The sequence below is a fragment of the Serinus canaria genome, chromosome 2 (assembly GCF_022539315.1).
Source record: "Serinus canaria isolate serCan28SL12 chromosome 2, serCan2020, whole genome shotgun sequence".
Classification (NCBI taxonomy): Eukaryota; Metazoa; Chordata; class Aves; order Passeriformes; family Fringillidae; genus Serinus; species Serinus canaria.
The window spans coordinates 82,797,030-82,824,563 of NC_066315.1; the positions used below are offsets into that span (position 1 = coordinate 82,797,030).

The 27,534-nt window shown below is 41.1% G+C and overlaps 1 protein-coding gene across 5 annotated transcripts in view; it reads right to left on the minus strand.

The window, feature by feature from the left end:
• The window catches only part of GRB10 (growth factor receptor bound protein 10), a 144,878-nt gene that overhangs the window by 86,065 nt on the left and 31,279 nt on the right, over positions 1 to 27,534 (minus strand). For 4 of the 5 annotated variants that reach the window (XM_050970359.1, XM_050970356.1, XM_050970357.1 and 1 more), the window contains exon 2: positions 22,411 to 22,508. The exons of the other annotated variant lie outside the window; for it this stretch is intronic. In XM_050970359.1, the coding sequence (XP_050826316.1) occupies positions 22,411 to 22,461 (51 nt within the window). In that variant the 5' untranslated portion in view covers positions 22,462 to 22,508. The remainder of the gene's footprint in view (positions 1 to 22,410; positions 22,509 to 27,534) is intronic. 5 annotated transcript variants of the gene reach the window in all.

Below are 27,534 nucleotides of genomic sequence, written 5' to 3' on the forward strand. Positions count from 1 at the left end.
CCTTACTCACAAAGTTAAGCCAAAGCCATGGAAAGGTAGATCAAAGTTTTCAGAAGCAGAGGTTACAGTGACTAATGACTGCTGGTGCTGCCCTTAGAAAGATGATGCCCCTGCCTGTTTCGCCCAGTGCAAATGCCTGCCCGCAAGATCCAGAGACTTCTCTGGCAGCTTGAGCAAAACAGGGAGGCAAAGGTTTCCTCCGGACACTGCGGGCCAGCAAAACCCAGGTGCTAAAGCAAAGCGACAGGCCGTGCATAAACAAAGCCACACCTGTTAGAGCAATGCGGGCAGTGGAGGGGAAAAGGTAAGGGCGGTGAGGTTTAAAGAGCCAGGGGTAGTTTCACATGACCCTCCAGAATCTGTTTGTGTCCGTTGTGCACAGACAAACACTGGCACCCGGCCAGCTGCACTGGAGATCACATGCTGGAACAAGGGTAAAAGAAGAAAGGGGAGGGGGGCAGGAAATAAAGTTATACAATTACTCTGTGCCAGCAGCCTTGCTGTCGGGCCCCAGCTCAGAGCTGAGGCCGTGGCCCCCAGCAAGGTGGGCACCTGCTTTGGTCTGTCACCATGCCCCCGCTGCAGCTGAAAGCGGCCTCCAAGCAAGTCATTTGTTTGCTTCATGGTTTAATCCCCAGCTCTCCCTGCTCTTCCAATAAATGCTCTCAATATGAAATTAAAGCATGTTACTTAACTTACTGTACCATCCAGCTATTGTAGTATTTTTAGAAGCTAGCTGAGCATTAGCCCTCGCTGACTTTTTGCATGTGCTGTTTTCTCTGTCAGTCGGCCTCTGCAACCAAGGATGATGATTTAATCAAGTCACTAGCAAGAGTGCTAGAAGGACCTGAAGCAGGGTCCTTTAAAGCATTAGCGTTTCATAAAGCCAAACACACCATCATTACAGGTCAGATTACAGTGTCCTTTTGCAAACCTATGTTGCATGACACAAAATGTGACGTGCTTGCATCACCTTAAGAGCCAAAGTCCACTCATAGACAGTGTTATCTCTACATATCAGTAACCAGGACAATCTAGATTTATTTTTCAATCTATAACCAAGACCTTTCAAGTTGCACTCCTTAACTATGACATACAATGTTTGCTGCTGTTTGTGCTAGCACGATAAGCATTTCAGTTATCTAAGAAAACATTAAATCTCATCTTTTAATCAGAGAATCAGCCAGACATATACTACAGCAGCTCTGCTGTCTGCACACGTGCTCTTTAATCACCTCTTTGGCTCTGAGTGCCACTGTTCCCACCTGCAGTGTAGCTCAGGAGAGTATTTATCAGTATGAGACAGCATTATTAGACAGACCACTGTGCTGCTACCACTCTACTGCTGCTTCTCTAGTTTTTTTCAGCAAAGGTTATCTAGTCAGTCATTCTCGGTAATCTTACAGGTAAATAGTGATTAGAGAAGGGAGAAGGCAGATTTGAATGTACAAATCATGAAGTATCATTTATACTTCCCTTCTCCCTTGTTCCTTGTGAAGAAAAGGGGTCTAGAATAAGAGGAGACAGAGCAACTTTCTGGAGAAGTCTGGAAATCCCCTGAAGGGTTCAGCTTCTTCTAATTTCAGTAGTCTCTGCAAGTTTACACGATGAAGAAAGGCTACAAGTGGCAGCACAGCTTCTCGGAAGCTCCTGGGAGCATGGCCAGACTGAGGATGTCCAGACCACCAAGACGACAGTCCCTGGGTTTGGATTTATTGTAGCTGCCTGCAAACCCACACTGCCATGCCCCTGAACAAAAGGTTCAATTGAGCAAGAGTCACGCGTACTCATGCCAGCAGTCCCACAGCAACAGATCAAGATCATGACATACTTCTGATGTTTGTACACCGTCCAGCACAACAGAAAGTAAAGTCAGACGTGCTGACGGGTCTCACTGCAACTTGGGAGACTATCAAGGCAGATATACTTCAGTTTGCAGAAAGGGCACTCCTGCCAAACAGGAGCTCCCTGCCAACCTGGCGGTGCTCCTTCGTCACACCAAGGTACAGGTCTTAAAACTAGCTGAGCGTAAAAAGAAAATTAGCAAAGTCATTATTTGAACCACCACAGCTTTACTCCGTTCAGGCAACTTGAGTAAAGCAAAATTAAGTACCTTATGTTAGCACGGACTGAGGAAGCTATTGCAGAGTGCTCAAGTGTAAGTGGTTCCCAGACAAAAAAGTAACTACAAAAATTCAGTGAAGCAGTGAACACCAAGGGCTGTGAAAAAGTGGACACAGCTCCAGGCTTCAGGCGCAGAAAGCGGATACTTTGAGAAATTACACTCTCTCTTTGTATCTACAACTTGTTGCTCTTATAAGAAGGACACAGACAAACATTTCTTTATCTGACTCAGTACTGTCATTCCCAACATGTCCCCGGAGTTTCCTTAGGCAATGAACAGATTAGACAGCATTTCTTCTGAGGATGCTTCATAAGATTCTTGCTTTCCAAACAAAAGACTGTTTGCATTTATGTAAAGTAACTTCCTGCACCGCTTTTTAAGCTATGCTGATTCTTTATACCATGAATTCGGAGCTTTGGTTTACTTCAAGCATCAAATGTACAAAGAGGATAATAGACTCAATTATGCTAAGTGCTGAGTAGCCAGCTATTCATCTCAGTAAACTTTCCATAGCTTACTGGTATCCACAGCCATCCAGAGTTTCTGCACACTGAATTTTATTCTTAGCCCTGTGAAGGAAAACACACTGGCTATTACAAGAATAAATCCAACTGACATATCCAGACCAATGTTCAAATTCTAATCCAAACTCCAAAAGTTGATTAGTAATTCATGTGAAGTTCCTCTCTTAAAAACACAGTAGCACAGTCCCCTACCAGACAGCTGTTTGGTACAATATATTTTCAGCAAGCTGACACCCAAGAGATTGAGGAAATGTGCTCTGATTCAGAATCCTGAGGGAAGTGCAAGTTTCTTGGGTTTGTCCAAAGTCACTGCTTTGCAAACAATTTCAAGTTTACTCAAACAGCGTGTGTATGTTTTACTGTTTTTTGCCAGAGTGTTTAACATGTCATACAAATAAAGAAAACACAGGCTTTGCACAGTAGGCAAAAAACTTTAAAGCGCATTCTCAGACAACCCACATATTACATAATTAAAGACCTGTAACCTGGTTTCCTGCCTCTTAACTATAGTCATTTGACTAGGTAAGAGCCAAGTGAAAGGCTCAGTAAGTCAACAGAGTAACTGTGAACCTAGAATTTTAGCATTCCCATTGCTAAGAGAGCTTGTACAAACAAGGGCTTAAAATAAAGCCACTTAGCTTTGTCAAAAGTTGGGCTTTCTCTCCTGAAGTAGCAAAGCCACTAACTGCAGGAATACTTCTGATTTTACAGTACTGGCTGTCAAGACTGGGAGCAATAACCCTGGAGACCAAGAACAAACAAGGCAGTTTGGGATTAAAGGAGCAGCAAAGGCAGCAGCACATTCCTCCTGACACACCAGAGCACCTCCAATCCTCTGTGCCACAAATCACTGAAAACGCACGATAACCTGGCAGGGCACACAGACCTGTTGTGATCCACACATTCCTACAACCCTCAGCAGAATTACCAGCCCACCACATAACATATACAACAGAGCAGGAATTAGCGAAGGGAGAAGGAAAATCAGGCTGATTTTCCTGAAAAAGGAAAAGACAGACCTGCGTCCGTGGTCCATGTCTCTGCAGTGGCAGAGAATTTGTTAAATGAATCACAGGAATTATATTACATCCCATGATACAGGGGAAGGCAGAAAGGCTTGTCAGTCTGACCTTGGAGGAACTTATCTCCTGACCCCCCCTGGGCTTTAGCAACTGACTGATCAGAAAACTTTCAAGTCTAAAAAAACCTGGGGGTTTGGACCCTGTTGTCAAAACTGAAACCCCATAGTGTGCATGCCCTGAGCCACTGAAGTGTTTCTTCCTAAAAGCTACAGCCCAACACAGTTATAGAAACCACTGCTATAGCTGAGCCAGAAACTTATTTTTCTGAAGGTGCTTCAGATTTATTTTTAGGAGTCTAGTCATGTGACTTATCACTACCTGCACTGCAATTGCTATCAGGGCAAACCAAAAAGCAACACCAACCCAGCTTCTTTCTGTCACCCCCTGCCCAAACACCCAGTGTCTCTTTGGCATCCAGAAAATTACCTAATTCATTAATTAATTAATGTAGTCTAGCAAGAACTGGACATTAATTTATGTAGTCTAGCAACCCCCAACAGTATCTGGTAGCAGCTGTTTACTCCTAAAAGACTTTTCTCTAGTAAGGCAGGAGTGAGCAGGAGGAGGAGTGTTAGCTGACAACTCCAGCATTGCACTTTTACAGCACGCATACAGGCTAACACTAGAGATTCAGCTTCTCTAGGCTGTTCTTTGCAAAACTGGCAATAACAGGGCTTTCAACACTCCTGAACCCAACATTTGGCAAGAACTCTCTCACTAGATGCAGTCTTCTTTTAGTAGGAACCAACCACTTCTGCAAAAATTGAGCTGTCTTCCCATACTCTGCACAGAGAAAATGGATAGTACACTCCACAGTGTGCACTTCTTGGACCAGAATGATATTTATTATGGTAGAAGAAAATTCAATGCATCATAGTTGCTGTCTTTTAATCAGCTAGCAATGAGGGAATCCAACTGACAGGCTTAGAAATGCTAAAAGCTTTGTTCTATTTTTAATGAGACTAAAACCACTGTGGCTGTTAGAGACAGTTTACATAGTTTACAGCTAAAATAAAGTCTTGAAATACAGAAAAGAAACAATTGCACAAAATTCTCAGTGAAGGCAATCATTCCTTTAAAGGTGTCTTGACCTATAAAGTACTTAGAAAAATGAAGTATTAATTTACTGATAAAGTATCCTTTAACTTTTTTTTTTTTTTTAACAAACTAGGCTTCTTTTCATTTCTAACAAAACACCACTGAATAAATGAAGTTTATATTAGGAAATTCTTCACAGTAGGAAAGTCGCATGCTTACAAGGAAATTTTGTTTCTTCTGCTGGCACTCACAGAACCTGATAATGTATCTCTAGCTTGTACTTAATTGTAAATTAGCCTTATTTCCAAAGCAAATCACTCTCACTGGCAAGGGACTGCCACTGACAAAGACACATGTTCAAAGCTACATCCTTTGCTGCATGTTCAAAGCTCTTTGGTTTTGGTCAATACTGACTCAAAAACTGAAGTTCCTGAAAAATCTGGTATTTGTGCGAGTGAACTGTACTTATCAATAGGAATTAAATTTAAAAAATGAGTTTTCTTACCATGAGAAAGTATAACTTAAAGCAGTATGTCATATTCCTCTTTTTTTTTAGAGGCTTTTCAGTTAGATCTTGTATCAAAGAACTGACATGTAACAGACTACAGTACTTAAATTGAGCCAAAAGCACCAGTTCATACGTGTTAACTGCTATACTGGATGGTGCTCACACAATCTAAGGGAATAATGCAACTCACAACAATGTGTTGTTGCTCATAAAACCTTGAGCCTATTCAAGAATCCTTACCAGGGTCACTTTGCATATTTTGTCCAAGTTTCTAAAGTGCACTGTCAGACTATATTCCTTCTTCATCAGAAGGACAAAAAAACCCCATAATGGGAATGAATATTTGTACTCTGGTGCAATGGAAAATTTCAGCATCACACACTTGCTAATGCACCTGTCCAATCTGAGAAAACATCTTCAAAATTATTTCCTTTAAGTGTGTATTAAAAAAAAACCTTAAAAAAAAAATCTCATCTATTATTTTGGGGGAAGCCGTAACACAGAAAGTAAGTACAGGATATTTGATCCTTTCCAACACACTGGCCTCCCCATGCTCAGACCTGTGAAACACAAGGTAGCTCATCTGTTCTACTTGGCATCAAATCTACTACTGCTTTGCTTATAGCAGCACTGCTGGCCAGCTGCTTCCAAGAACACTGGCTTTGGGACTCAGGTTTTGACAGCTTCCTTCTACCACGTGGACAGGAGACGTTCGGCAAAATGCCTTGGACAGTCTGTCCTAGCACAGGCTAATGATGCCCTGAATTAACCTTGGAAGGCTCAGTGCTCGAAAGGATGAGCTGGTGGACTCTGGATCTGGCACTGCAGCAACCCATGTCTCAACCAGGGGAGGGAGCAGAGGAGGGAAGATGCCATGTGTGTTGAAGGAACCACTGTTTCCATAGAAGTGCATTCTCTTCAGGAATTTATATTCAAATCTCTATGCTTTGGGAAGTGGCAACCACAGCAAGACAACCTAAATTACATTTAAGAGTATGCAAGCTTATAGCTAGGAAGCCTAGACATCAAGACAGATGAAACTTAACAAAGGAATGCAAGTAGCATGAAACACAAAGGCATTTATAAAATCTGAATGTGGGTCTGCTCTCTTACCTAGCAATAGTGCTATCCCCTCTTCTGTCTTTGTCATGGTTCAGGTTCAAACTGAGAATCTGAATGGGCCAACAAGTAAACATGGTTCTTCACAGCCCTCGACAGAAGTGATAAAATTATAAACCTACTGTGGGGAAGGAGCCACTGTGCCCACACAGACCATTAAAATTTACTGGATGTCAGTGAGCAAACTCTCACCTGCTAATGTAATTGCTCTTCAGGTCTTCAAACTGATAATCTGACCAATTTCAAGTGTGATGTTGAACAAATTCATACAAGACTACTTTTGCTATCTTTCCTTGCTTCAACTATTAGCAACATGGACTTCATCACCCTACTTTCTAGGCAATTTGTTCAATTGCTGAAATTTAGGGTGTGCTTGGTACCCCTCCCCTCCTTCACAACAGTGATCCTTGGCACTAGATACATAATTAACCAGGTTTACAAGTGTCTGTCCCATCTGATCAAACCTATGATCCTAAATTACCTGGACCACATGCCTTTCTGCTCAGATAAAGATCCATTTTCCTGTTACATGCTGCCAACTGCCCCAGAACTCACTGCTCACTTCAGACAAGGGCATTTGTAGTTCCGGTGACTTGCTCTCAATTCAATACAGAATTAACTCTTTACACACCTCTAAAACAGCAAGGCAAAAACAACAAACAAAAAAGACATTTCAGAATTTCAGATATGGGGCAAATGTTTAGACACTTTGGTTGACTGCTCTATACCCTACTTAAACCCCCCCAGAAATCACAGTCTACCAGTCTAAGGCACAGTAATTATTCATGATTAATGAATCTTGTATTGGAACAGACTGCTGTGTTCTCCCCTAACCAAATATCAGGGTTACAGTCTGAGTAAATCAGTAATGTAGTTTATGCAAAAAAATGTTGGAGTCTAAGAAACAGTCTGCAATATATGAGTACTTAAAATAGTGGTTTTGCACTGCATATTTAGCAGTAATGGGTTATGCTGCAAGCCTTCAGAATAGGAAAAAAAAAACCAAAAACCCGCATCATTACTAACAGAACAACCTGCATGAATGTCTGCATTTCTTTCCTTAATCATGTATGAATCTCATTTAACCTGTGCACCTCTAAGAAAGCCACATATATAACTACACCTTTCATTGTGATGTTCAAAACATCACAGTTTTCCTGAAAAAAAAAAATCCTCACAGTGATACTCTATCAGACTTCGTTAAGTTGCCACCTCCAAGTGTTAGCACACAATGGTTGGACAAAATTTCTGACACAAATGATGCTGCAGCCTGCATTACAGAAATACCAACATAGAAATTGTCAATTCATAACAGCTGGAAAGAAAACAAAAATTAAGATAAGACTAACAACATGAGCCATCCTGACTACTCCGGTGCATTACTGTCTTACTCCAATTTCTCAAAATGAAAGAAACTTACAGGGCTCAATATAGGGCCCAGTCCTCTTCAGTATCTTTACTGATGATCTGGATGAGGGTATCAAGTGTACCCTCAGTAAGTTCATGGGCAACACTAAGCTGGGTGGGAGAGCTGATCTGCTGCTGGGCAGGAAGGCTCTGCAGAGGGATCTGGATCAAAGGGACAATTATATGAGGTTCAACAAGTTGAAGTGCCAGCTCCTGGTCTTGGGTCACAATAACCCCATTCAACACTCCAGGCTGGGGAACAGTGGCTGGAAAGCTGCCCAGCGAAAAAGAACCTGGGGGCGCTGGTCAACAGCAGCTGAGCAGGAGCCAGCACGTGCCCAGGTGGCCAAGGCTGATGACATCATGGCTTGTATCAAAAACAAGCCAGCAGTGCCAGGGCAGTGATCATCACCCTGTACTCGGCCACACTTTGAGTCTCTGTGTCCCCTTCTGGGCTCCTTACTACAAGAAAGACCTTCAGATGCTGGAGCAAGCCCAGAGAAAGGCAACAGCACTGGTGAAGGGTCTAGAGAATGACTCCTACAACAAGTGGCTGAGGGGGCTGAGATTGCTTAGCCTGCAGAAAAGGAGGTTTGGGGAGACCTTTTTGCTCTCTACAACTGCCTGAAAGGAGGCTGTAGCCAGGTGGGGGTCAGCATCTTCTCGCAACCAGCGACGGGATGGGAGGACACAGTCTCAAGCTGCACCAGAGAAGGTTGAGGGTGGACATGGAGAGGAATTTCTTCATGAAAAGGGCTGTTAAACAGTGGGACAAACTGCCCAAGAAGGTGATGGAGTCACCATCCCTGGAGGTGTTCATGACTGGACATGGAGCTTAATACCAGTCTAGTTTACAGGACGGTTATCTGTCAAAGGTTGGACTCGATCTTAAAGGTCTTTTCCAACCTAAATTATTCTGATTTTCCTCACCTTCATTGTCATTAGGAAAACAAGTATCTAGGTTTGACTATAGTAAAATCCAAGCACCTCAAAGGTACTTTTTAGCCTGAGAACTTTTCTCAATGCTCTGCCTAGTTTACCTGTATCTGTCTAACATTCAAAAATCTAGGTACCATATGAAATGTGCATCACTGTTGCACTTGTTCCAGTATCAATAAAAATATATATACTTGTTTCTATCCATCTCAAGGTAATGGCTGCCATGTTTTCTTTTCCTTGAGGAAAGGGAGTTAATTGCAAGTAGCTCTACCAGTTATCATGCATTAAGAAGATGGCTTTATCAGAAAATCTTTATTGACTTAACATTCTCTGAAGGAAGAAATTTACAAAAGATCAGCAATTTGCATTTAAATAGTAACAAATTATATGTAAAATTGCACGCTCTCCCAGAAAACACAATACAAAGTATAAATCTTCAGTTTTTGCAGAAGCTGGCACACTAAAAGCAAGCACGTCAATCATCTCTTCATACTTAGAAGGTTTTCTTTTTGTTTTGTTCTGTTTTAAAGTTGTTCACAGTGTAAGTGTGTCAAGTGACCACTTATTTTTATACAGCTCCTCACCACTTCTTTTAACACCTACTGGACACATCCAAGGAAGTTATCCACAGTACATCAGAACATACACTGAGGCACTCCTACATGGTTAGCAGCAGCTGCTTTAATTCTACACAAAGTCTCTGAGGCTACATTAAAGCCTCAACAGATCAAAAGGGTTTCATAACTACCAGTATGCTACTGGAGGAAGGTCTGCTGTGCCAAAGGCAGCACATGAAACAAAACAAGCAAACCACCTCAAAACAAGACCTGCCCAGGTAAAGGGTCTCCAGACAAGGAGATTTGAACAGAGATTGCAAACCTGGTCAGCCAGAAGAAAAGTTCAAGAAATCCCACAGTTGTAATAAATCCACATATGCAATGTTTGATCATGCTGGATTCAGCAACACTGAAACACTACTGCTATCAATCGCAAGAACATCTCTGCAAACGGATTTCTACTGTTCACTCCAAGAAAAGATGAGATGCAATCAGGTGAGCTGCTGTTCAACTGGTATTGAAGTGGCTTTTCTTTCTCTTCTGTGAAACCACTGCTGAAGACGAGGGAGGGGAAGTAACTTGTTTACCTTGCAGTTCAAGGGGCTGGCAGCTTGCACATGAGCAGCTACCACACTTCAGCTGAATGGTGATTCAGGGTGGTACCTTTTACAGTACAACCAGTATTTATTGTACTGCTTCCTCTAGTTTTGAGCTATTCTTCCTAACCCAAAAATGTAGGTCAATGAAATAAAACATGGTGGAAAACATTCCTGTTGAGATTATAGTCAAATCAGAGATTTAAAAAAAAAAAAAAAAAAAAGGAAAAAAAGAAAGAAATCAGGATAAGGAGGAGAAGAGGAAAAACTTTGAACTAGGCTTCAGAATCAAGCTGTGGGTGAGAAGAATGGGCCATCTTGTGCATACAGATAAACAGAAGACTACTTATTTAGCTAAACCAGGAAAATTAACTGTGACAGGTTACCTAGAAGCTCATTATCACACCACAATACTGACAGCATACATGTAATCTTACATCATAATAGATGTTATTGTGTCAATATCCCTGTTTCAGAAGATGCTACGGATGAGAAGTTTCTGATCTTGTGGGTTTGGGTTTATTTTAATCTTCAGGGCAAGTCATACTCAAAAGATACGCTGTCAAAAAACTATTTTTCCAACTTGCTCTCATCCAGCATAGCAGTTATGGTTTGTGACTTAACCATACAGACAGTTCATGTTCAACAGCCAGCAGCTTGTCATAATTCCAAGGACATAAAGGACTCCAGAAAAAACAAGATTGCAAGAGATGCCTTTTTCAGAATATCTTTAGCACACTTCAGTTAACCCTTCTGCTCACATCACGGCAAAAAATAATGTATGTCATGCAGAAATCTCACCAGCAAATACACAGGAAGGAATTTTTTCCATCAAATTTGCAACCCACTGGCTTATATACTTCTATATGGTCTAAAGTACAGAAACAGGCCCTCTGAAGCATTTTTACCTTAGGAGATAGGTTCTACAAATGCTTCCAGCTACAAAACACTTAAGGTGACTACCTTAAATATTGGCATTTATATTCGGGTTGAAAAACTCCTTAGGTCTGTCCTGAATTCGAAAAGGAAAAAAATATTTAACTTGAAAGGGCATGTGTGGGTGAGTAAAGTTGCTTTTATAAATGGATTACTTATGGATGTATGTAACATGTATGTTACATACGATCCTGGAGTTACCTTCTGCAGAAATCTTTCCAAGAGATCATGGTGACAGGAGATCATGGTGGTGTGGCCACAAATGAGCCCAAGAAAGGGCTCTGGAAGAAGCAGGATATGCAGAGGGGGAACCGAGTATAAACAAACAGAAAGACTGTGCAGAATAAAAGGGCTTCACCCAACCTGGTGGCAGGAGACCCAGAGACCCACAGAGAGTGATGAGGAAAGATGGCCCATGGAAGTGGACTACCCACAAATACAGGTAACTGTCTCCTGACAGCATCAGTGCCAAGACGTCTCCCTGAAAGAGCCCATGATCTCCTTCCAGGAGAGCTAGAACATCTTTTCCCAAGCCCCCCCACCCACTACTCTCCATCAGCCTGACTATAACCACTCAAGGAAAACCTGGGAGGTCAGGTCTCTGCCAGAGATAGAAGAGGTGGAAAACCCAGAGGCAGGAAAGGGAGATGTCAGCCTTGCCAGGATATGCACAAACCCTTTACAATCAATAAAACAGTTCATGCACTGGAAGGCTTTTGTCAGCCCTTTCTCACTGACCTGCACTGCCTCCGTGCCCTCCAGGCGTGCAGATGGCATCTCTTCTGCAATGGCCCCACAGGGGAGAGGAAAGGGGAACATCTGGCCAGGACTCCCCCAGTGCCTCCCACCAAGTAACTCAGAGCCAGAGGCAGTCATGACCAAAGGACAGCAGCATCAGTCAGATCTGAGGGCAGACACTCAGCAAGGGGGAGCTTCCCTACACCACACCAAGGACAGTCCTGGGGAGTTACAGCTGCCACTAGGTCCTTGGAGACAGCAGCATGGCAGACAGTCCACTTGGATGTAAGCCTTGTGAGAGAGGGTAAACATCAGGGAAGCCAGGAGAGCACCACAACAGGAGACTCAGTACCAATAGCCTGGCTGGGAAGCCACAAGGACAGTGCTGGGACAGGAAACACCTGCACAATTGGCTAGCACCTCTAGGTTCTCCTTTGGTTCTGTCACACTGCTAAGTCCCTCATTTTCCACTTCAATACTTCTTCCCAAAAGAAGCACTCACCATCTTTAAGAAGATTAATGTTCAGAATACCTGTCTTGCTCAAACCAAATGAGTCCATTTTTGCAGCCAGGTGCATGGGATGGGGAGAAACTTGACACAAATTGGCTAAATCACATTTCTGACCCGCTCACGAGCAAACAGTGCCACTCCAGCTGCAGCCAGCACAGGACTCAACAAAGATTTATGGAGTGGGTTGAAGATAACTTCACAAGTCATCAGTGAGCCAACTGGGGAAGCATTTTCCTGCTTGACCAACAAGCTGGCAAAGCCAACTGTTAGACAAAGAAGAGACATTTGGGGAGGAAGAGGTTGATGGCAGTGGAGATGATGCAGAGATGACAGTAATGAGTAAGCAAAGAGAGCAAGACTACCAGCAGATTTACAGTCTTGGACTGTGGGAAAATAGATTTTTGGCCTGTTCAAGGATCTGCGTGCAAGGTTCCCATGGCACACTTCTCTGAAGAACCAAGGTACCCAGGGCAACAATCTGATCTTGCAGGACAGCCTACTCAAACCTCAAGAAAGGTGGCATGCAGAAACCTCCATTGTGGCACGCAGAAAGTCACAGGGGAATGGCAGAAAGCCAGCTGAATGGACAGGCATCTCCAGCCCCAGCTAAAATGCTGAAACGCAAAGAGCGTTAAAGCAGGAAGAGGTTACACAGAAAGAACATGGAGACTGTGCACATGCAGAAAAGCTGGAGCAAGCAAAGGATGCCAAGAAAAACAAGGAATTGTTATATAGGCAAGTAACAACAAAAGGATGGCTGCTATTAGTTTAGTTAGTTCTCAGTTTTACATAGGATCCAGCAGCCAGGGACATAAAAGACCAGTGATTTTTTTGCCTCAGTTTTTCCTAGTTCCTCATCATGTCTCACAGTTCTTTGAGCGCAGTGCCAGCATCTGGAGGATTGAACCATTACTGACAGCAAAGGAAAGTTAAGGATCAGACAAGCTAACCAGGAGCAGATAGGACGCATTAGGAGATGCTAAGGACGCTAATCAACACTACGCTAGCAAGACTACTCTCTGCTATCTTCAAAAGAGTAACTAACTAATCTGAGGATGATCCTGGTGAGTGCAGAGGCACATTCCTCTTCAAAACAGGTGAGGATGACAATATGAAGAACCAGAAGCTGGTCAGCCTTGACAAGTTGGCAAGAGTATGGAGCAAGTCCTTCTGGAAGTCACTGCCAGGAACTCAAAGGATAAAAAAAGAAACAACTCGTAAATCTACACTGTCTGTTCCAAAGAACAAGTCATATTCACTTGCAATTTTACACCATTTGTACTAAAGGTCTTCTCTCTCAAGAAACCAGAACACTCACGCAGATCATGGGTCATTGTGCTGTCTTCTGATTTCATCTAGCTGCACATACTAGGTTTCTTCAAATACATAGTTAAAATTTTACAATACTGGACAATCATATGGGATTTCTGGAACATCTATTTTCATTAGAAGAGGAAGCACTTCATTTGTACTCCCCACAGCCCAAAGCATCCTACCTCAACATAGCTGAAGGCTGTAGAAAAGTCACCTGAATACTTCAGAGGAACCTACTGCAACAGCATAAAATTCATCAAAAATACCTCTTTGCCTCCACTGAAGTATCAATCCTACAAATCTCATGTGAGCTGAAAAAATGGCCTGCCACTCTCCTACACGACTAGCTTCAAGAACTTCTTCAAGAAAGGTGCCAACATCACTTTGTCAGAAACCCCCTCCTGAACTGTACAGAAGTATTCACTATTCTGGGGAATTTGCCAGCATGACAGTATTTACTGTATGACTAATATGCATTAATGAAGCACAAATGGACAACTATTTACTTGTGCTAATAACTAAAGCGCCTTATTAGAGCTAGGGCCTCTAGCACGAAGGATTGCCAGGCTCCTCCACTTGCCAAAATTATGTCAAAAAATGGAGCCAATGTGTAAGACATCAAGAGCTACAGCCAGCGTGTAGTAGAGTCTTAGGTCATTGTATAACATTCAGCTTGCAAAGGACCAGCATGCTCCAAAACCACTGGCTGTTTCCGAGGGCTTGTCTTTTCATTGTAGAGGCCAGAATTTCAAATATGCACACTGGTTGTACCAGCACGCAGGCCAAAGCTATCTTAAAATAGCAGTAAAGCCTGAGAGCTTTGCTGGGCATTTGTGTTCTACCTTTGAGTGCTCACTGTTCTTTCAAAACCAGAAATAAAAACACTGTATCTTAATGCCTTGGATTAAAATATCAATACTATCTAGAATAAAAGGCCATTAATACCAATAATCTGGCCCCTTGTTCATGAAGGATTCCTGAAAGCTGATCAATTTGGTCAAATTCCATCCTGAAAAAGCAAAGGCAGTCATACAAGTCCTTGCTCTGTGCAGCACTTTCCATCCCACCTCTCCACAAAGGGAACATACCTACAACACTAGAAATGAAAGATACACCTCAAAAAGTGGCAGGGTTTTGTGGGAACCTACAAATAACTTTTTAAAAAGACCACTTCAGATTACATTATATTAGGAAAGGAACATAAAGTTCTTAGTGGATGCAAAAAGAGCAGTCATAGCTAGTACTAGGTTGACCTGATATATTTATCCCTAGCTTTACAGAGTAAATGGCACCTGCACCACACCAAGGCCACAGTGAGTTCAGGCTCTCCATTCTTTGAATTAGCAGCTTCATTTTGGAGTAGAAAGTCTGCAAGTGTAGAAACAAGGAGGTTTCTGCCATGAGGCATCACATGAACAATAAAGTCTGGAAACTGCACCTACAGTTTCTTTCTAGAAACAGGAAAATTCTCTTCTCAGATTTGATCACACAAACAGCTTCATTCAATACCACAGGATTTGGGGTGGTAGTTTGGAGGAGTTTTTTCCTCCCTTCTTTTTTAACATTAAAAAATATATATAAATAAGTGCTTATGAAATATTGTCCTTCCTTTGATCAAACAGATTCTCTTCAGACTATGTAAGACAAGAAAATGTACTGGGCATAACTTTATGCAAGGTCTGTATCTAGATATATTTCTTGGAAATACTTAAATATAAGGCAACATTATATCACTGGTCTTTTCCAAGGATAGAAAAGATCTGAGCCAACTGGCATGGACAACAACACTAAGAACTCTCTGAGCCACAGTGCTTTCTAGAAAAGTGACAGCTCCAAGTACACAGCAATATTATCTTCCACTTAAAAAACAAAATAATCTTCTCCACTGGTTACTGTTTACTCATATTTAGAACATAGAACATCTGTATGAGGAAGGTTCATTAAAAGCACATCCCCCCCAAAATATCACTTAATGTAATTCCAGTTGGCTATTACCAATGCAGTTTTTTTTAAAAAAAATGTTTCCATTCCTTTGTATTTCATGTTTCTATCTTTTTATATTTATGCAGGCATTTCAAGAGTGAAGCTGTCTTAGGACTGGTACCTCAAGTCTCTTCTGTTAAATTAGAGCTGTTATTCACATGAAAAAACTCATACTGGTACTTCTCCAAAATAACCAGTCAGTAAACAGCGTGTTAAATATTTACTTATTTGGAAAAGACCCAATGCATGAAAAAATATGCAGGATTTTGTTTGGTGCTGTAGTCTACTAAACTGATTGTTACCATTGCTTCAGAATGTTCTCATCAAGTTTTGTGAGAGAACAGCAGAAAATAGCCTGTTCTTATCAATGTGGGTATGTTTTCAGTCTTGAAGTATCCTCTTGAAAGTTGCATAGAAGTCAGAACCTAATGAGAAACCAATGCTTTTGATTTTCACGCTATCACTGAATGACTGGGGTTGGAAGAGACCTCTGGGTGTCACCTGGTCCAATCCCCTGCTCAGGCAGGGCCACCTACAGCCAGTTGCCTGAGATCATGTTTGGGTGGCTTTGGATGATCTCCAAGGATAGAGATTCCACCACCCCTGCCAGTGCTCAGTCACTCTCACAGTGAAAGAGCATTGCCCAATATCGAGGGGGAGCCTCCTGTGTTTCAGATCATGCCCACTGGCTCTGGTCACCAGGGAAAGAAGCCTGGCTCCATTCTCTTTACAACATTTCAGGTATTTGTATCCATTCCTAAGATCCCCCCTCAACTTTCTTTCAAGTATAAAAGTAGAAAATCCTAGGCTTAAACATGAATGAAAACCAGAGCTAAATCAAGAGACTGCTTGCATTTAATGACAGGGTCAGTCTAGTGTTTAAGCATGAAATCATTAATAGGAAGATGCAAAATTAAACTTCTTTACTTCATTTCCTCACTTGATTTGCAACATCTATGTTGTTTCCTGCCCAATGGTAGTAGTAATGCAAGTAGCAAATGGTATGATTGACCACTAGACTGTTTTGAGCCTTTTTTCTCGATGGGTTGAAAAAATTCATATAATTGGAAAAATGTGGACCGAGCCACTTGAAATTTCTTGCTTGCATTCACCTTCAAAAAAAGACTTCATGTTTTGCCATTCTGTAAATTAGAATACAAAAGCAGCAGTGCAAACAGTAAGGTACATACTAGTGACTGGAAATGTAGAAAGGTAAACTGGTACATCATAAACCAAAAAAAAAAAGATTACTATTTCTCGTCAGAAGGGAAACCGTAATCAATTGCATATAAGTTTAGTGCAAGATACACATTTCTTTGATGTTATTTTGTTTCATTCTGATGATACACCATAATGATGGCAAGTACACTTCCACTCCTCTTTAAGTGAAGCGTGGTAAGCGCCACACTTCTATTTCAATGTTAATGAAAACAACTGGTTTTGGGACAATTTTTAAACAGATTTGTTTCCAAGAAAAATAAAGGCTAGAAATCTAGCTTCAGTTGGTCTTCAATGAAAACTAACAAGCAGAATCAACTCTATCTGGAAAAAACATTTGCAGTCTGCACTCAGGGAGACAGATTTCATAACTTCATATTGGAGGCAACATGTCTTGTAAAAACATTCACTAATGTTCGCGCTGCTTTGTACTTTGTCTGCTCCAGTCCGTCAACCCTCTACACCACATCCATGTAAACTGTTAAAACAAGAGTATCGTCAATAAAAGATCTGTTGACTGACACCATATTTCACAAATCTGATGACTTTCTGCATTGGCAGTAGCAACATTTCAGCTTTTCTTTATGCAATATGTAGAGGAATGATGCAATGTAATAATGCATCTGGTGTTTTTTCCCTCAGCTATGCCCAAGGACTTTGAAAGCCTGCTTGTGCACTCTGGTCCTTCCATATTGTCCTCTTAGGGTGAAAAAACCAAACTCCAGGATTAATTTTATGCAAGCAGAATCCTTGTACATTTAAGCCTAATAAGAGTCAATTAAGCCACCATTTGTTTTGAATCTTGAAAATCATATATTGGCTTTGCAAGAGAAGCCTTTGGTTGTGGGGGGAGGGACCAGGTTGGCTTCTGTGAAGAAAAGAAAATAAAACATCTGCTTAATTGTGTCCTGGTTCTGACCAAGACAGGGTTAATGTTTGCAGTAGCTGGGAGCTGGCATTGCTAGGACATTCTGGCATTGGTAGGACATTCTATACCACCTCACCTCATTGTCCAGGGTCAGAAAAGGGGGATTCTGAGAAGGGGTTCCTTCCTGATGAGCAAGCCTGGCACTGGTCAGGTTCCCTGAGCATCCTGCATGTGAAATTTATTCTCTAATAAACACTTTTGTTGTCAATAGTGTTTGCTGTTACTGTTACCCTGTTGCTGTTACTGTTCCTTTTCTTATCTCAAGGCTGTTCCCAGTAAACTGCTCTCATCTTAACCTGTTCTCTTTGCCTTTTGTGCCTCCAGTTCTCCTCTCTGGCCACCCCCAGGGGTAAGAGTAGGGAGATGACCCAGGAACAGTGTGATTTGGAGAGCCTCACTGGGGAAGCTAAATCAAAGAGTACCATTCCTAAACCACAACAAATTGCAGATAAAGAGAGGAGTGAGAATATGTGAGAGAAACAGCCCGGCAGAAAGCCGGGTCAGTGAAGAAGGAGAGGGAGGAGGTGCTCCAGGAACTGGAGCTGAGATTTCCCTGCAGCCCATGGTGCAGACCATGGTGAAGCAGCTGTGTCCCTGCAGCCCAGAGTCCCACAGGGGGCCAGAGATCCACCCACAGCTCATCCAGGGCTCTGTGCTGGAGCATGTAGATGCACAACTGAGGCTGTGACACTGTGGGAAGCCTATGCTGGAGCAGGCTGCTGGCAAGACCTGTGCACCCATGGAGAGAAGAGCTCACACCAGAGCAGGTTATGCCCTGTGACCCCCCAAGGCACAGCAGCCTGCTCCAGAAGGATTGCACCCCATGGAAGGGACTTATGGTTATGTGGAAAGGACCCACACTGGAGAAGTTCATGGAGATCTGTCTCCCTGGGAAGGGCCCCATACTGGAGCAAGGGAAGAGTGTGAATAGTCCTCCCTCTGAGAAGGAAGGATTGTCAGAAACAACGTGTAATGAAAGGACTGCAAACTCCATTTCCCATCCTGCTGCATCACTGGAGGGGAGAAGAGAGAGAAAATTGGGAGTGAAGCAGAATCTGGGAAGAAGGACAGGATGGGGGGAATGTGTTTTTAAAATTTATTTCTCATTACTCTGATTTGATTGGTAATAAATTAAACTAATTTCCCCCAGTCGAGTCTATTTTGCCTGTGATGGTACCCAGTGAGTAATTTCTCCCTGCCTTTACCTCATCCCATAAACCTTTTATTATGTTTTCTTCCCCCTGCCCAGCTGAGGAAAGGAATGATCAGAACCATTTGGCCTGGTGCCTTTCTTAAAACAACTGGCAAGCGACATCTCCAAAGAATCGATCAACAATTGTCAACAGCCAAGCTAATGAAGATATTCAAACAGTGTCAGGCAGACAATGCAAACTAAAACATAGGTTTCAGCAGCCCTCTCCAAGCCCACTTGGAGACAAAATCTGCAAACAAATGTTTTTCATGCACGTTTTTTTTTTTACAATAAAAGACATTTTATGCACACAAACATGGACTGCAGCATGTATATCTGTACTAACACCAAATAACAGACTGTTCAATACCAAAGTGGCAGAGATGATTGAGTCATTTAGAAGGCACCTGGATGTCACAAGGATGAGGATTATTGCATCCATCAAGGTAATTCTCTAATTAAATTAGATATTTATTCAAATCAAAAAGATTTTCTTCCTCTCCTTTCACTGAAAGAGAAACCCTCTCTTCTCTAACTGCCCAATCTAAGCAAGCCACCCCTGAAAATAAAAAAAGTAAGTTTCCCAAAAAACCACACTCTCTAAGATGAAGCACTCCAGGAAAACAATATGCCATGGACTTTGATCAGATGACCTCCAAAGGTGTCTTCTAACTTACTGTATAGTTTTATTGAAAACAAGGATCAAAGCTGCCATACTAAAACATGGAGAACCTCTGCCTAACTGCTCCTCCAGACAAAGGCAGAGCAATGTGGCTAGTGTAGTTCTAGTATTGGCAGCAAATCACCTCTCCATCCACAAATCTGACATCACTTAAAGAGGCTTTCATTACAGTAGCTAGCCTCTGATTAATTCTCTTATGTATTTAATTCCTACTCTTGAAGTGCACAAAGCTTTTCAAGTATGATGTGCACTATTTCGCACTCTTATCTGATCAAGAGGATTATTAGCAATCCTAAAATCCACAGCTCTGTAGACATAAGAGAAAGCAATTTCCATTTTCTCCCTATTTTGTGACCAAGTGCTTGTAGTCCATTTCATACCAAGTTACAAGTTCTTCCTCAAATAAGAATTCAGCTCAGTAAAGCCAAACTATGTTAATTATTACTGAAGTCATACCTGCACCTTGGTCATGAGAAACAAACAGAAGGCAGAAGGTGGAAGACGAACAGAACATTCCTTATGCCCAAAATTTTATCTTCATAAACTGACAAAAAACCTAGGTTTTTTTGTTATTTATGTCACTGAGACTTGTACAATTAAAGCAAAGGGTTAAAGAACTAAATATTCCCCAAGAGTTCAAGTCACTGCACATAAATACTGTTGTGACTACAGATTGCAAAAGAACGGAAACACAGTAAATCATCCCATTTTTTCTGAGAAATTCTGGGACTATGTTCTGAATTTCCAGGAACAGAAGACAAATACTGCCAATTCTCACTGCTGGATTTTTATTGAAGAGTTCAAGAATTTGGAAAGGACTCATGAAAGCCACTGAAAGATAGTATTGATTTTTTTTTTTTTTTCACAGAGCTAGAGATTGATTCTAGGAGAATGGACTCAGTGTGACTGGTTTATGTGCTAACTCCTGAGAAAGTCAAAAGAAAAAGAAGAAAGAAAAGCTCTTAAACAAGACCTGAAAGGTTCTGAAACCAGCAAACCTTGCAAAGAAAGAGCGCAGTAAGAAAGTCAGAGATCTATACTTTGCCCACCTCTCTAAAAATATTTTAAAAAATAAGAAAAGGAGGATTGGCAGCAAGACAATCTAAAGGATATTCTCTAGGGCATACTCACTTACCCAGGTTCTCATTTTTCTTGCCTTAAATATAATCCCAACCTCCAATGTGTCAATTAATTCTAATACTGAATTTACAGCATTAAGGTCCCAACCTCGGGATCTATGGAGCTGTCCTTCATAGCTTCTCATTCATATTAAGTTGGAAAATGTGCTGAAAAAATAGAACACTTCTTTACACTCTAATCTAGAGCATATTTAATTTAACCTTCTTTCAGCCCTTTACCAACAAAATGCTTTCACTGCAGCCAAATTTGAAAGACAAGTTGATGAAAGCTCCTAAGTCAGATTTAGTAGGGGTGGAAAAACAGATGTTCAGGATTTTTTTTAATGCAAACTTCAGTTCTGACAGAAGGCACAGTAGTTGTGAATGGGCTTCCAGAGCTAGTCTTCCAACTGTTTATGAGCACTTAAGGTAGTTAATGCACAGTAAGCTTTGACCAAAAATAACTGAGTCACTTTCCCACTATCTTAAGTCACCCCACCTTGCTCTGACACTTTCAGTCTGCTGACTGACCCAGACTAAAGCAGATTATCTACAGGGCTTGTCAGAGAAAGGGGAGCACAAACAAAAATTCACATTTTTACTTCCTATGAGCCACTAAAGACACTGTTTTCACAGGAGAGATTGACACTCAGTTAAAGAATTTGCAGCTCAAAAATGACTGCCTAGAATGTCAAGTTTCTCTTACATAGCTCTCCTTTCCCTCAGCTTCACATCATGACTCAGATGATGCTTTAAATGAATTGGAAGCATAATTTCACAGTGCATCAAAATTATGAAGTCCAGGCACATCTATTCACATATTCTTTTAAACTCCAAGTAGAGTAACAGATTTTCAGGACATCCAATTTCTCAAAGTCCAGTCTATTTTTATAGCTGCAAAAGAAGCTATAAAAGAACTGTTATGTTTTTCCTGCTCTTGGGAAAAGCATTCAGGTACATTCAGCTGACAACTCAGCATATACTAAGATTAGACTTTTAACTAATTAGAGGTTTCCTGTTGGGGAAAAAAATTCTAAGTTGACATATTACACAACATGTATGAATCCTAATCTTAAAGAGATTTTTTGGAAATGTTGTTGTTTTTATCTCATTTTTTGCTTTTCTTCCAAATGAGTAGCATGACTGTAGTAATCACTACTAGCAATGTTTCTCTTGGGACAAAAGGAAAAGGTTTTAATGTCACATGACACTGTTTAATTATTTGTGTATCTGCAGGGTCCAAAATCATAACTGAATCCTCAGGGCGGTAATCATATTATGAAAACAGAAGATAAAAAGTGCAAAGAAAAGATCACATCCAAACTAGCAATTTACAGTTTCATAAAAAACACAAAGCAAGCATTATGCCAACTAAAACTGCCCAGGGGAAAAAACAGAACTTTTACATGCATTTTGTCAAGTACCTTTCAATTTAGCTGAGGGTTTTTTAAATATACTCTTTGTAATATGCCATATTGGCTGCTTAGATACAGCACAATGACTCAAAAACATAGGATCTAACCAAGTGTAAAAATCTCTGCCTTTGTTCCTACAAATATAGCATTCTGCAAACTGATACACTTTGATGCAAGGCATTTCACTGGGATTGTAGCTTGCCACCTTTTCTTTGGAAACAAGTGCCTTCTCCCAATTAGGAAATGGCTATTTTAAAGACAAATATCAAATCCTTATATATTAACGATCCAGTCTTTTCAGCAGCAGAACTTGAATACAGGATGGTTAAGAGAGGCTCTGTTTCCAAAATGTTAGCAAAACCCAGAGAATTGCCAGACAGCTATTAGCAGTTTGATGAAAAGTTTGAATGCACAATCAGTCACCGGCACACAGCAATATGATGCTACAAGCTGACACGAACATGCAATTTCACAACTTACTATCCGATAAGGAAGATGTAAAAAGGAGTCTGGGCAGCCAGCTAAAGCCATTTGTTCCTTCAAATTTTCTTCAAATTACATCTACTGCTTCCCAGGACCTGCAGAGTACAAACAAACTGTCAGAAACCATACTGAAGACATTTCATCAACTTATTATTGAAAACAGTTGGAGGAGAGAGACCGAGAAGATCAAGATGAGGTGATGAGGATTTGCATCAACTTGAAGAAGAAAACGTGCACATTTGCTGCCTGTAGCCTAGCAAACACATTCAATTTGATATTTCATTTAAAAACACAACATAACTTCTCAGGCTGTGTGGCTCCTGCTTTATTTCCACTGTTTAGACAAAAATGAAGGCCTCCCTTCACAGCAAAACCCTTTAAAACGCCATTTGAAAACTGGCTCTCACCACCTGAGGCTATGTTTTCAATTGTGGAAAGAAAACTGAAATCTCTGAGTTAATTAAGATGACAGTCACTTATCACAGAATCATTTAAGTTGAAAAAAACCCAGAAGATCACCTACATCATTATGCAGCATCAGCCTTCAAAGCCTGGCTACACAGCTTCTAACCTTTACCCGTTCCTGCCTGCTTTTTTCCCCCCCGTGGTTTTATTCTCACACAATATATCAAACAGACTGTCACATACAAATTCATTCAGGTCTTGCACTTGTTCTTCTGGGTGATTATTAGCAGCAACTTTGCAAGGTGAGTCGTGTAGCCTTTAAAGCACCACTTTGTGATCAAATAGAGCTTGAAAAGAAATCTGCAAACATTTAGAGGTACATATGGCTAAAGAACTAAAATAAGAAGGTGAGACAATGTAAAGAAAGTTATTATAACTGCCTCATAAAAAGGACGCAAAAATAAATCTAAATAAGTAAGTAAATAAATAGAGCATTATTTGCTGCTCCAGCATTTCTTTCTACCTGCAGGGGTGGACACACCCCTGCAGTGTAAGACAAGTGATGCCACCTCCAAGCAGATGAAAAAGGTATGACTGGGGAAGGGAAAGCAGGCTGAAAAGCACAGTCAGAACTTTCACTTCTACCACAAGCAAGCTCCTGTCTGGTTCGCTGTTAATTATCAATTATGCGTTCAAAACAAAAGCCCAAGTTTTAAACAGGCTACCCACTGCTCTCTGGAAAGCATGACCTGTCACCAAACCAAAGCTGCAAAATTTATGGGACAGTTAAGTGAGGGACAAGGGTAAAAAAACATCTTGGACAAACTGTTCCTGGATGACTTCCTGCCTATGGTCCACCAACCATTCACTCATCAAGGAAGCTTTATTTTGCCTAGGTCCAGGATGAGTTTGGCTGAGGTATGGTAGCCTTCTCCTCTATCAGTAAGGCAGGCAAATTCCTGGGAACTTCCTTCCAGGAAGTAGTTACTGGGTTTCTGCAGTGATCAATTCATACAGCCAAGTACCCCGGGAGGAAACTGGTTTTGGCAATAGCAAGTCTGAAAACCCATTTAACCAAATATGCACAAATCCAGTTATTTATTCTAGGTAAGCAAATACTATGGAAAAAAAAAATTTAACCCAAAATCTTACAGGATTCAAAGTGGGGGGTGGGGGGGGGGGGGAGGTCACATCAAGCATCTAACTCTGTAAATACACTGCTAGTCTTTAAACATATAAAGAGTGGTCTATAGCCTTCTAACTACTTCTCCACACCTAGAAGTTTGCAGTCAGTTTTACAGATTGATCTGAAGATTTCACTTTAATCACCCAGTCTGTTCAGGGAGAATTATGCACGGATTTAACAAAAGCTCTTAAAAGTCTTTTCACTTAGGGGAGTACCATTTTTTTTTTTTTCTTTCTCATAAGTACATCTACAGAGAAATTAAACAAGCCACTGAAATAGCTGTTACGAAGTTGGTAAAATGCATCAATAAAGAGATCTGTATTATTAGCCTCTAAACCCACCAAGACTAAAAAAAAAGGTAACATAAAGGGGCAAGGGAAAATAATTGAGCTCTCTACACAGCAACAGTTCTATGTTTATTATCACTTCAGTATTTAGACATCAGGAAAAGGCACAACTTCTGCAAATTTAATGGTAGGTTATTAGGGACTAAATATCAAAATACTGGTCCTTTGACATTTCAGCAAAAGGCTCCAATTCACTTACAGCAAGATAGATTAAATATGTTCCGAAACAATACCAGACCAATTTGTCTACTCCAGGGTGTGCTGCAGTTTATGCCACAGCTCCATTACACCAGTGGAAGATCATAAATTACCTCAAACAATAGCTGGAGTCAAGACCGCATAATTTATCAAGAACCATTTGCTTCGCTGATACATTCTTGAGTATTCATTTGTTAACAGGCAGAAAGAGAGGAAAGCAATAATCTCTAGATGGTATCATTCCTGGTCAGTCACACATTAACACTGATTTAAGATCTCATCTCTTTTGATCTAAAAAGAGATGAGATCTCTGTCTAGAAACAGTTTATCAACCTAGTCCTATCCCAGGAATATAAAAAGCCTTTGCTCACCTTTAAGGTCCTTTATACCACATCAACAAGTAATAAATTTCATAGGGACAGAACTCTGCACCAATTCATCTGTTCATGACCGTAAAAAGAGAAACAGATCAATTTTTCCTATGCTGTTGTCTTTAAATATGGTATTTAGCATGTCAGTTCTCATCAGAGACTGTAGCTGCACACAGACATACGTGTTCTTTCCACACAATTTACACAGCACAAATCACAAAGAGGTATTCAAGTGCCAAGTTACTGCCCTTTTCCTAAAATGCCTTAGATGAAGAAGGGAAATTTCAAAGGATTCTAAATAGGAAACAAGAAATGTAGTCAATCACTGTTACAAAACTCAGGACATTCAGTGGTGAGAACAACTGCCATGCAGGATTGAGCGAGACAGCCTGTGCACACTCAGAACCAGGAGATTTCATGCACTTTTATTGGCTTCAGAGCTCTGCCTTGGACAGAGGACCTGAAAGGAGGACAGTCATGACAAACCACGTTTAAAAGGTCATGAGACTAATTTTTGGTATCACATTTTCCAGAATAAAGAACAGACCGTTGTGAGGCACAGCTTTGATGTCTCAGCCTCCCAAAAGTGTTAAACAAACTCACACGATCTAAAAGATTGATATTAATCCTGCATGGAAAACACTGCAGGTATGCACCCTGGAGATTGTCACTGCTCTAAATGGGTTGTTTAAGTCACAATCAAATTACTCAGCTACCCAGCAGATTAAGTTGTCTATTAACTGCAAATTAAGCCCATCACCAGGTATGTTTTTCTGATTTATCACTTGTTATCTGCACATTCCCAGCAGAGGAAACGGTATCTCGCCCAGCACTCTGGAAGCAGACACAGCCTACGCACCTACGGATACTGTGGTAGGAAAATGGCAGGGGTATGGTCACTCTGCCAATTCAGGAAGTTTTCCAGGTTCTACATGTGCCATCTGTCAAAGTCTTTAAAATCAAGAGAAAAATAATTTTTAAAATGCAATTGCTTGCAGATTAGTTCGGAACAGGAGGAGGAGGGAAAAAAAAGAAAAGGATTTTAACCTGGCAGAGTTGCAAGACAAGCTCCAGAGCTATTGAAAACTGGATTTATGCTCTTTTATAAAAGGTAACTTAACAAATTTGTTGAATGTTATACCCTTTTAGGTATTTCATCATTTTTCTTCTATAATGTTCTGCTTTCTGTAGCTGAACTGTCGTGAAAGAGGGAAGGGGAAAAACTTCAGCACAGCCTTAATTTTGACTTGAAGTCCTTTATCTAAGATCTCAGGTTTTACATACAAGTTTAAAACCTTTCCCTCTGTTTAATGTGTATCTTTTATTCTCTCAGACACTAAGTATCACTATTCATTTCTCCCCACAATACCGAATTAAGTTTTGAAGACCAGGATTTTCCTAAGAAACTAGAACAAGGTCTTAGAAATATTCTCCCTAACTTACCTTCAGAACTGTCTGAGTTGAGTCTACTGGACTAGATTTAATATCTTGAAGACCCAGGGAGAAAAAGATCCTCTCTTCTCAGTCTACACAGGGAGCAATCTCCAAGACTTCATCTGGCTGTTCTCCTGGCTGTAGGCTCTCCACTACTTCATACCATCTAGGAAAGTCTTCTGGTTTTTATTGCAGACATGTGTGTACATATAAATATAACTATAAATATATATATATATATATATATACACACATACGCATACCCTCACATGCACAGGTGTTTATCTGCATCACCTAAACAGGTTTACAAGATGAAGTGAGGCAGTTCTATAGAAACACCAAGCAACACTCTGCAACACAGGCATGAGTACCCAGACTCTGACACTTTCTTACCAGTCTACTCCTATTGCCATAGTTACAATGGAAATAAAGTTGGATACAAGCAGCATGAGGCATGCCAGTGAATTTTCCCTTGTGGAAAGACCTGACAGCTAGCAATGTCCCCAGCTGCACTGATACTCCAAGACCCAGATGTGCTTTTGCATGCAAGATCCAGACAATTTCTCACAAAAATGAAGCCTGAATAACTATGTGGGCTGAAAAGAAAGTGCCATCAGATTCCTGAGCTGGCTGGACCAAGGAGACTAAAACACCCTGGGCAGCACACAAGTTTGCCACCAGATTTCATCACAGCTTCAAGCAATCAGTACACATAATGATTTCTAAAGCATCTTCCCCTCTTTTAGTGATAGCTTCAGGTGGAGACTGTGTCAGTTTACATCACTGAGAATATTCCTCACTCTCCCTAAGGGATCACTTGGTCACCAGGACTGAATTCATCCCCTCAAACATTTTACTGACCACTTTCTCAAGTGGTCAAGTTTCTCACTCACTCAGTTCAAACACACACTTCCTTCCCTCCCCAGCTCTGAATGTTCCTCCTCACACCCAAAGTCTCCAGTCTGCCCATGCTGAAAAATAATACCTGGCTAGTTTCCCTTCAAAAAAGTTTTTTTTTTTCCTCCAAAACACATCCCCAAACACTCCAGAATGGAATCACTCTCCAGCCGAAAAAGACATAATGACATGATCGTCAACACCCTGATGGCCTACTGAGATTAGCAGCAGGTAATATTTAAGAACACCTGCAGATTTCCCAGTTTCTCCCCATTTTCCTTGC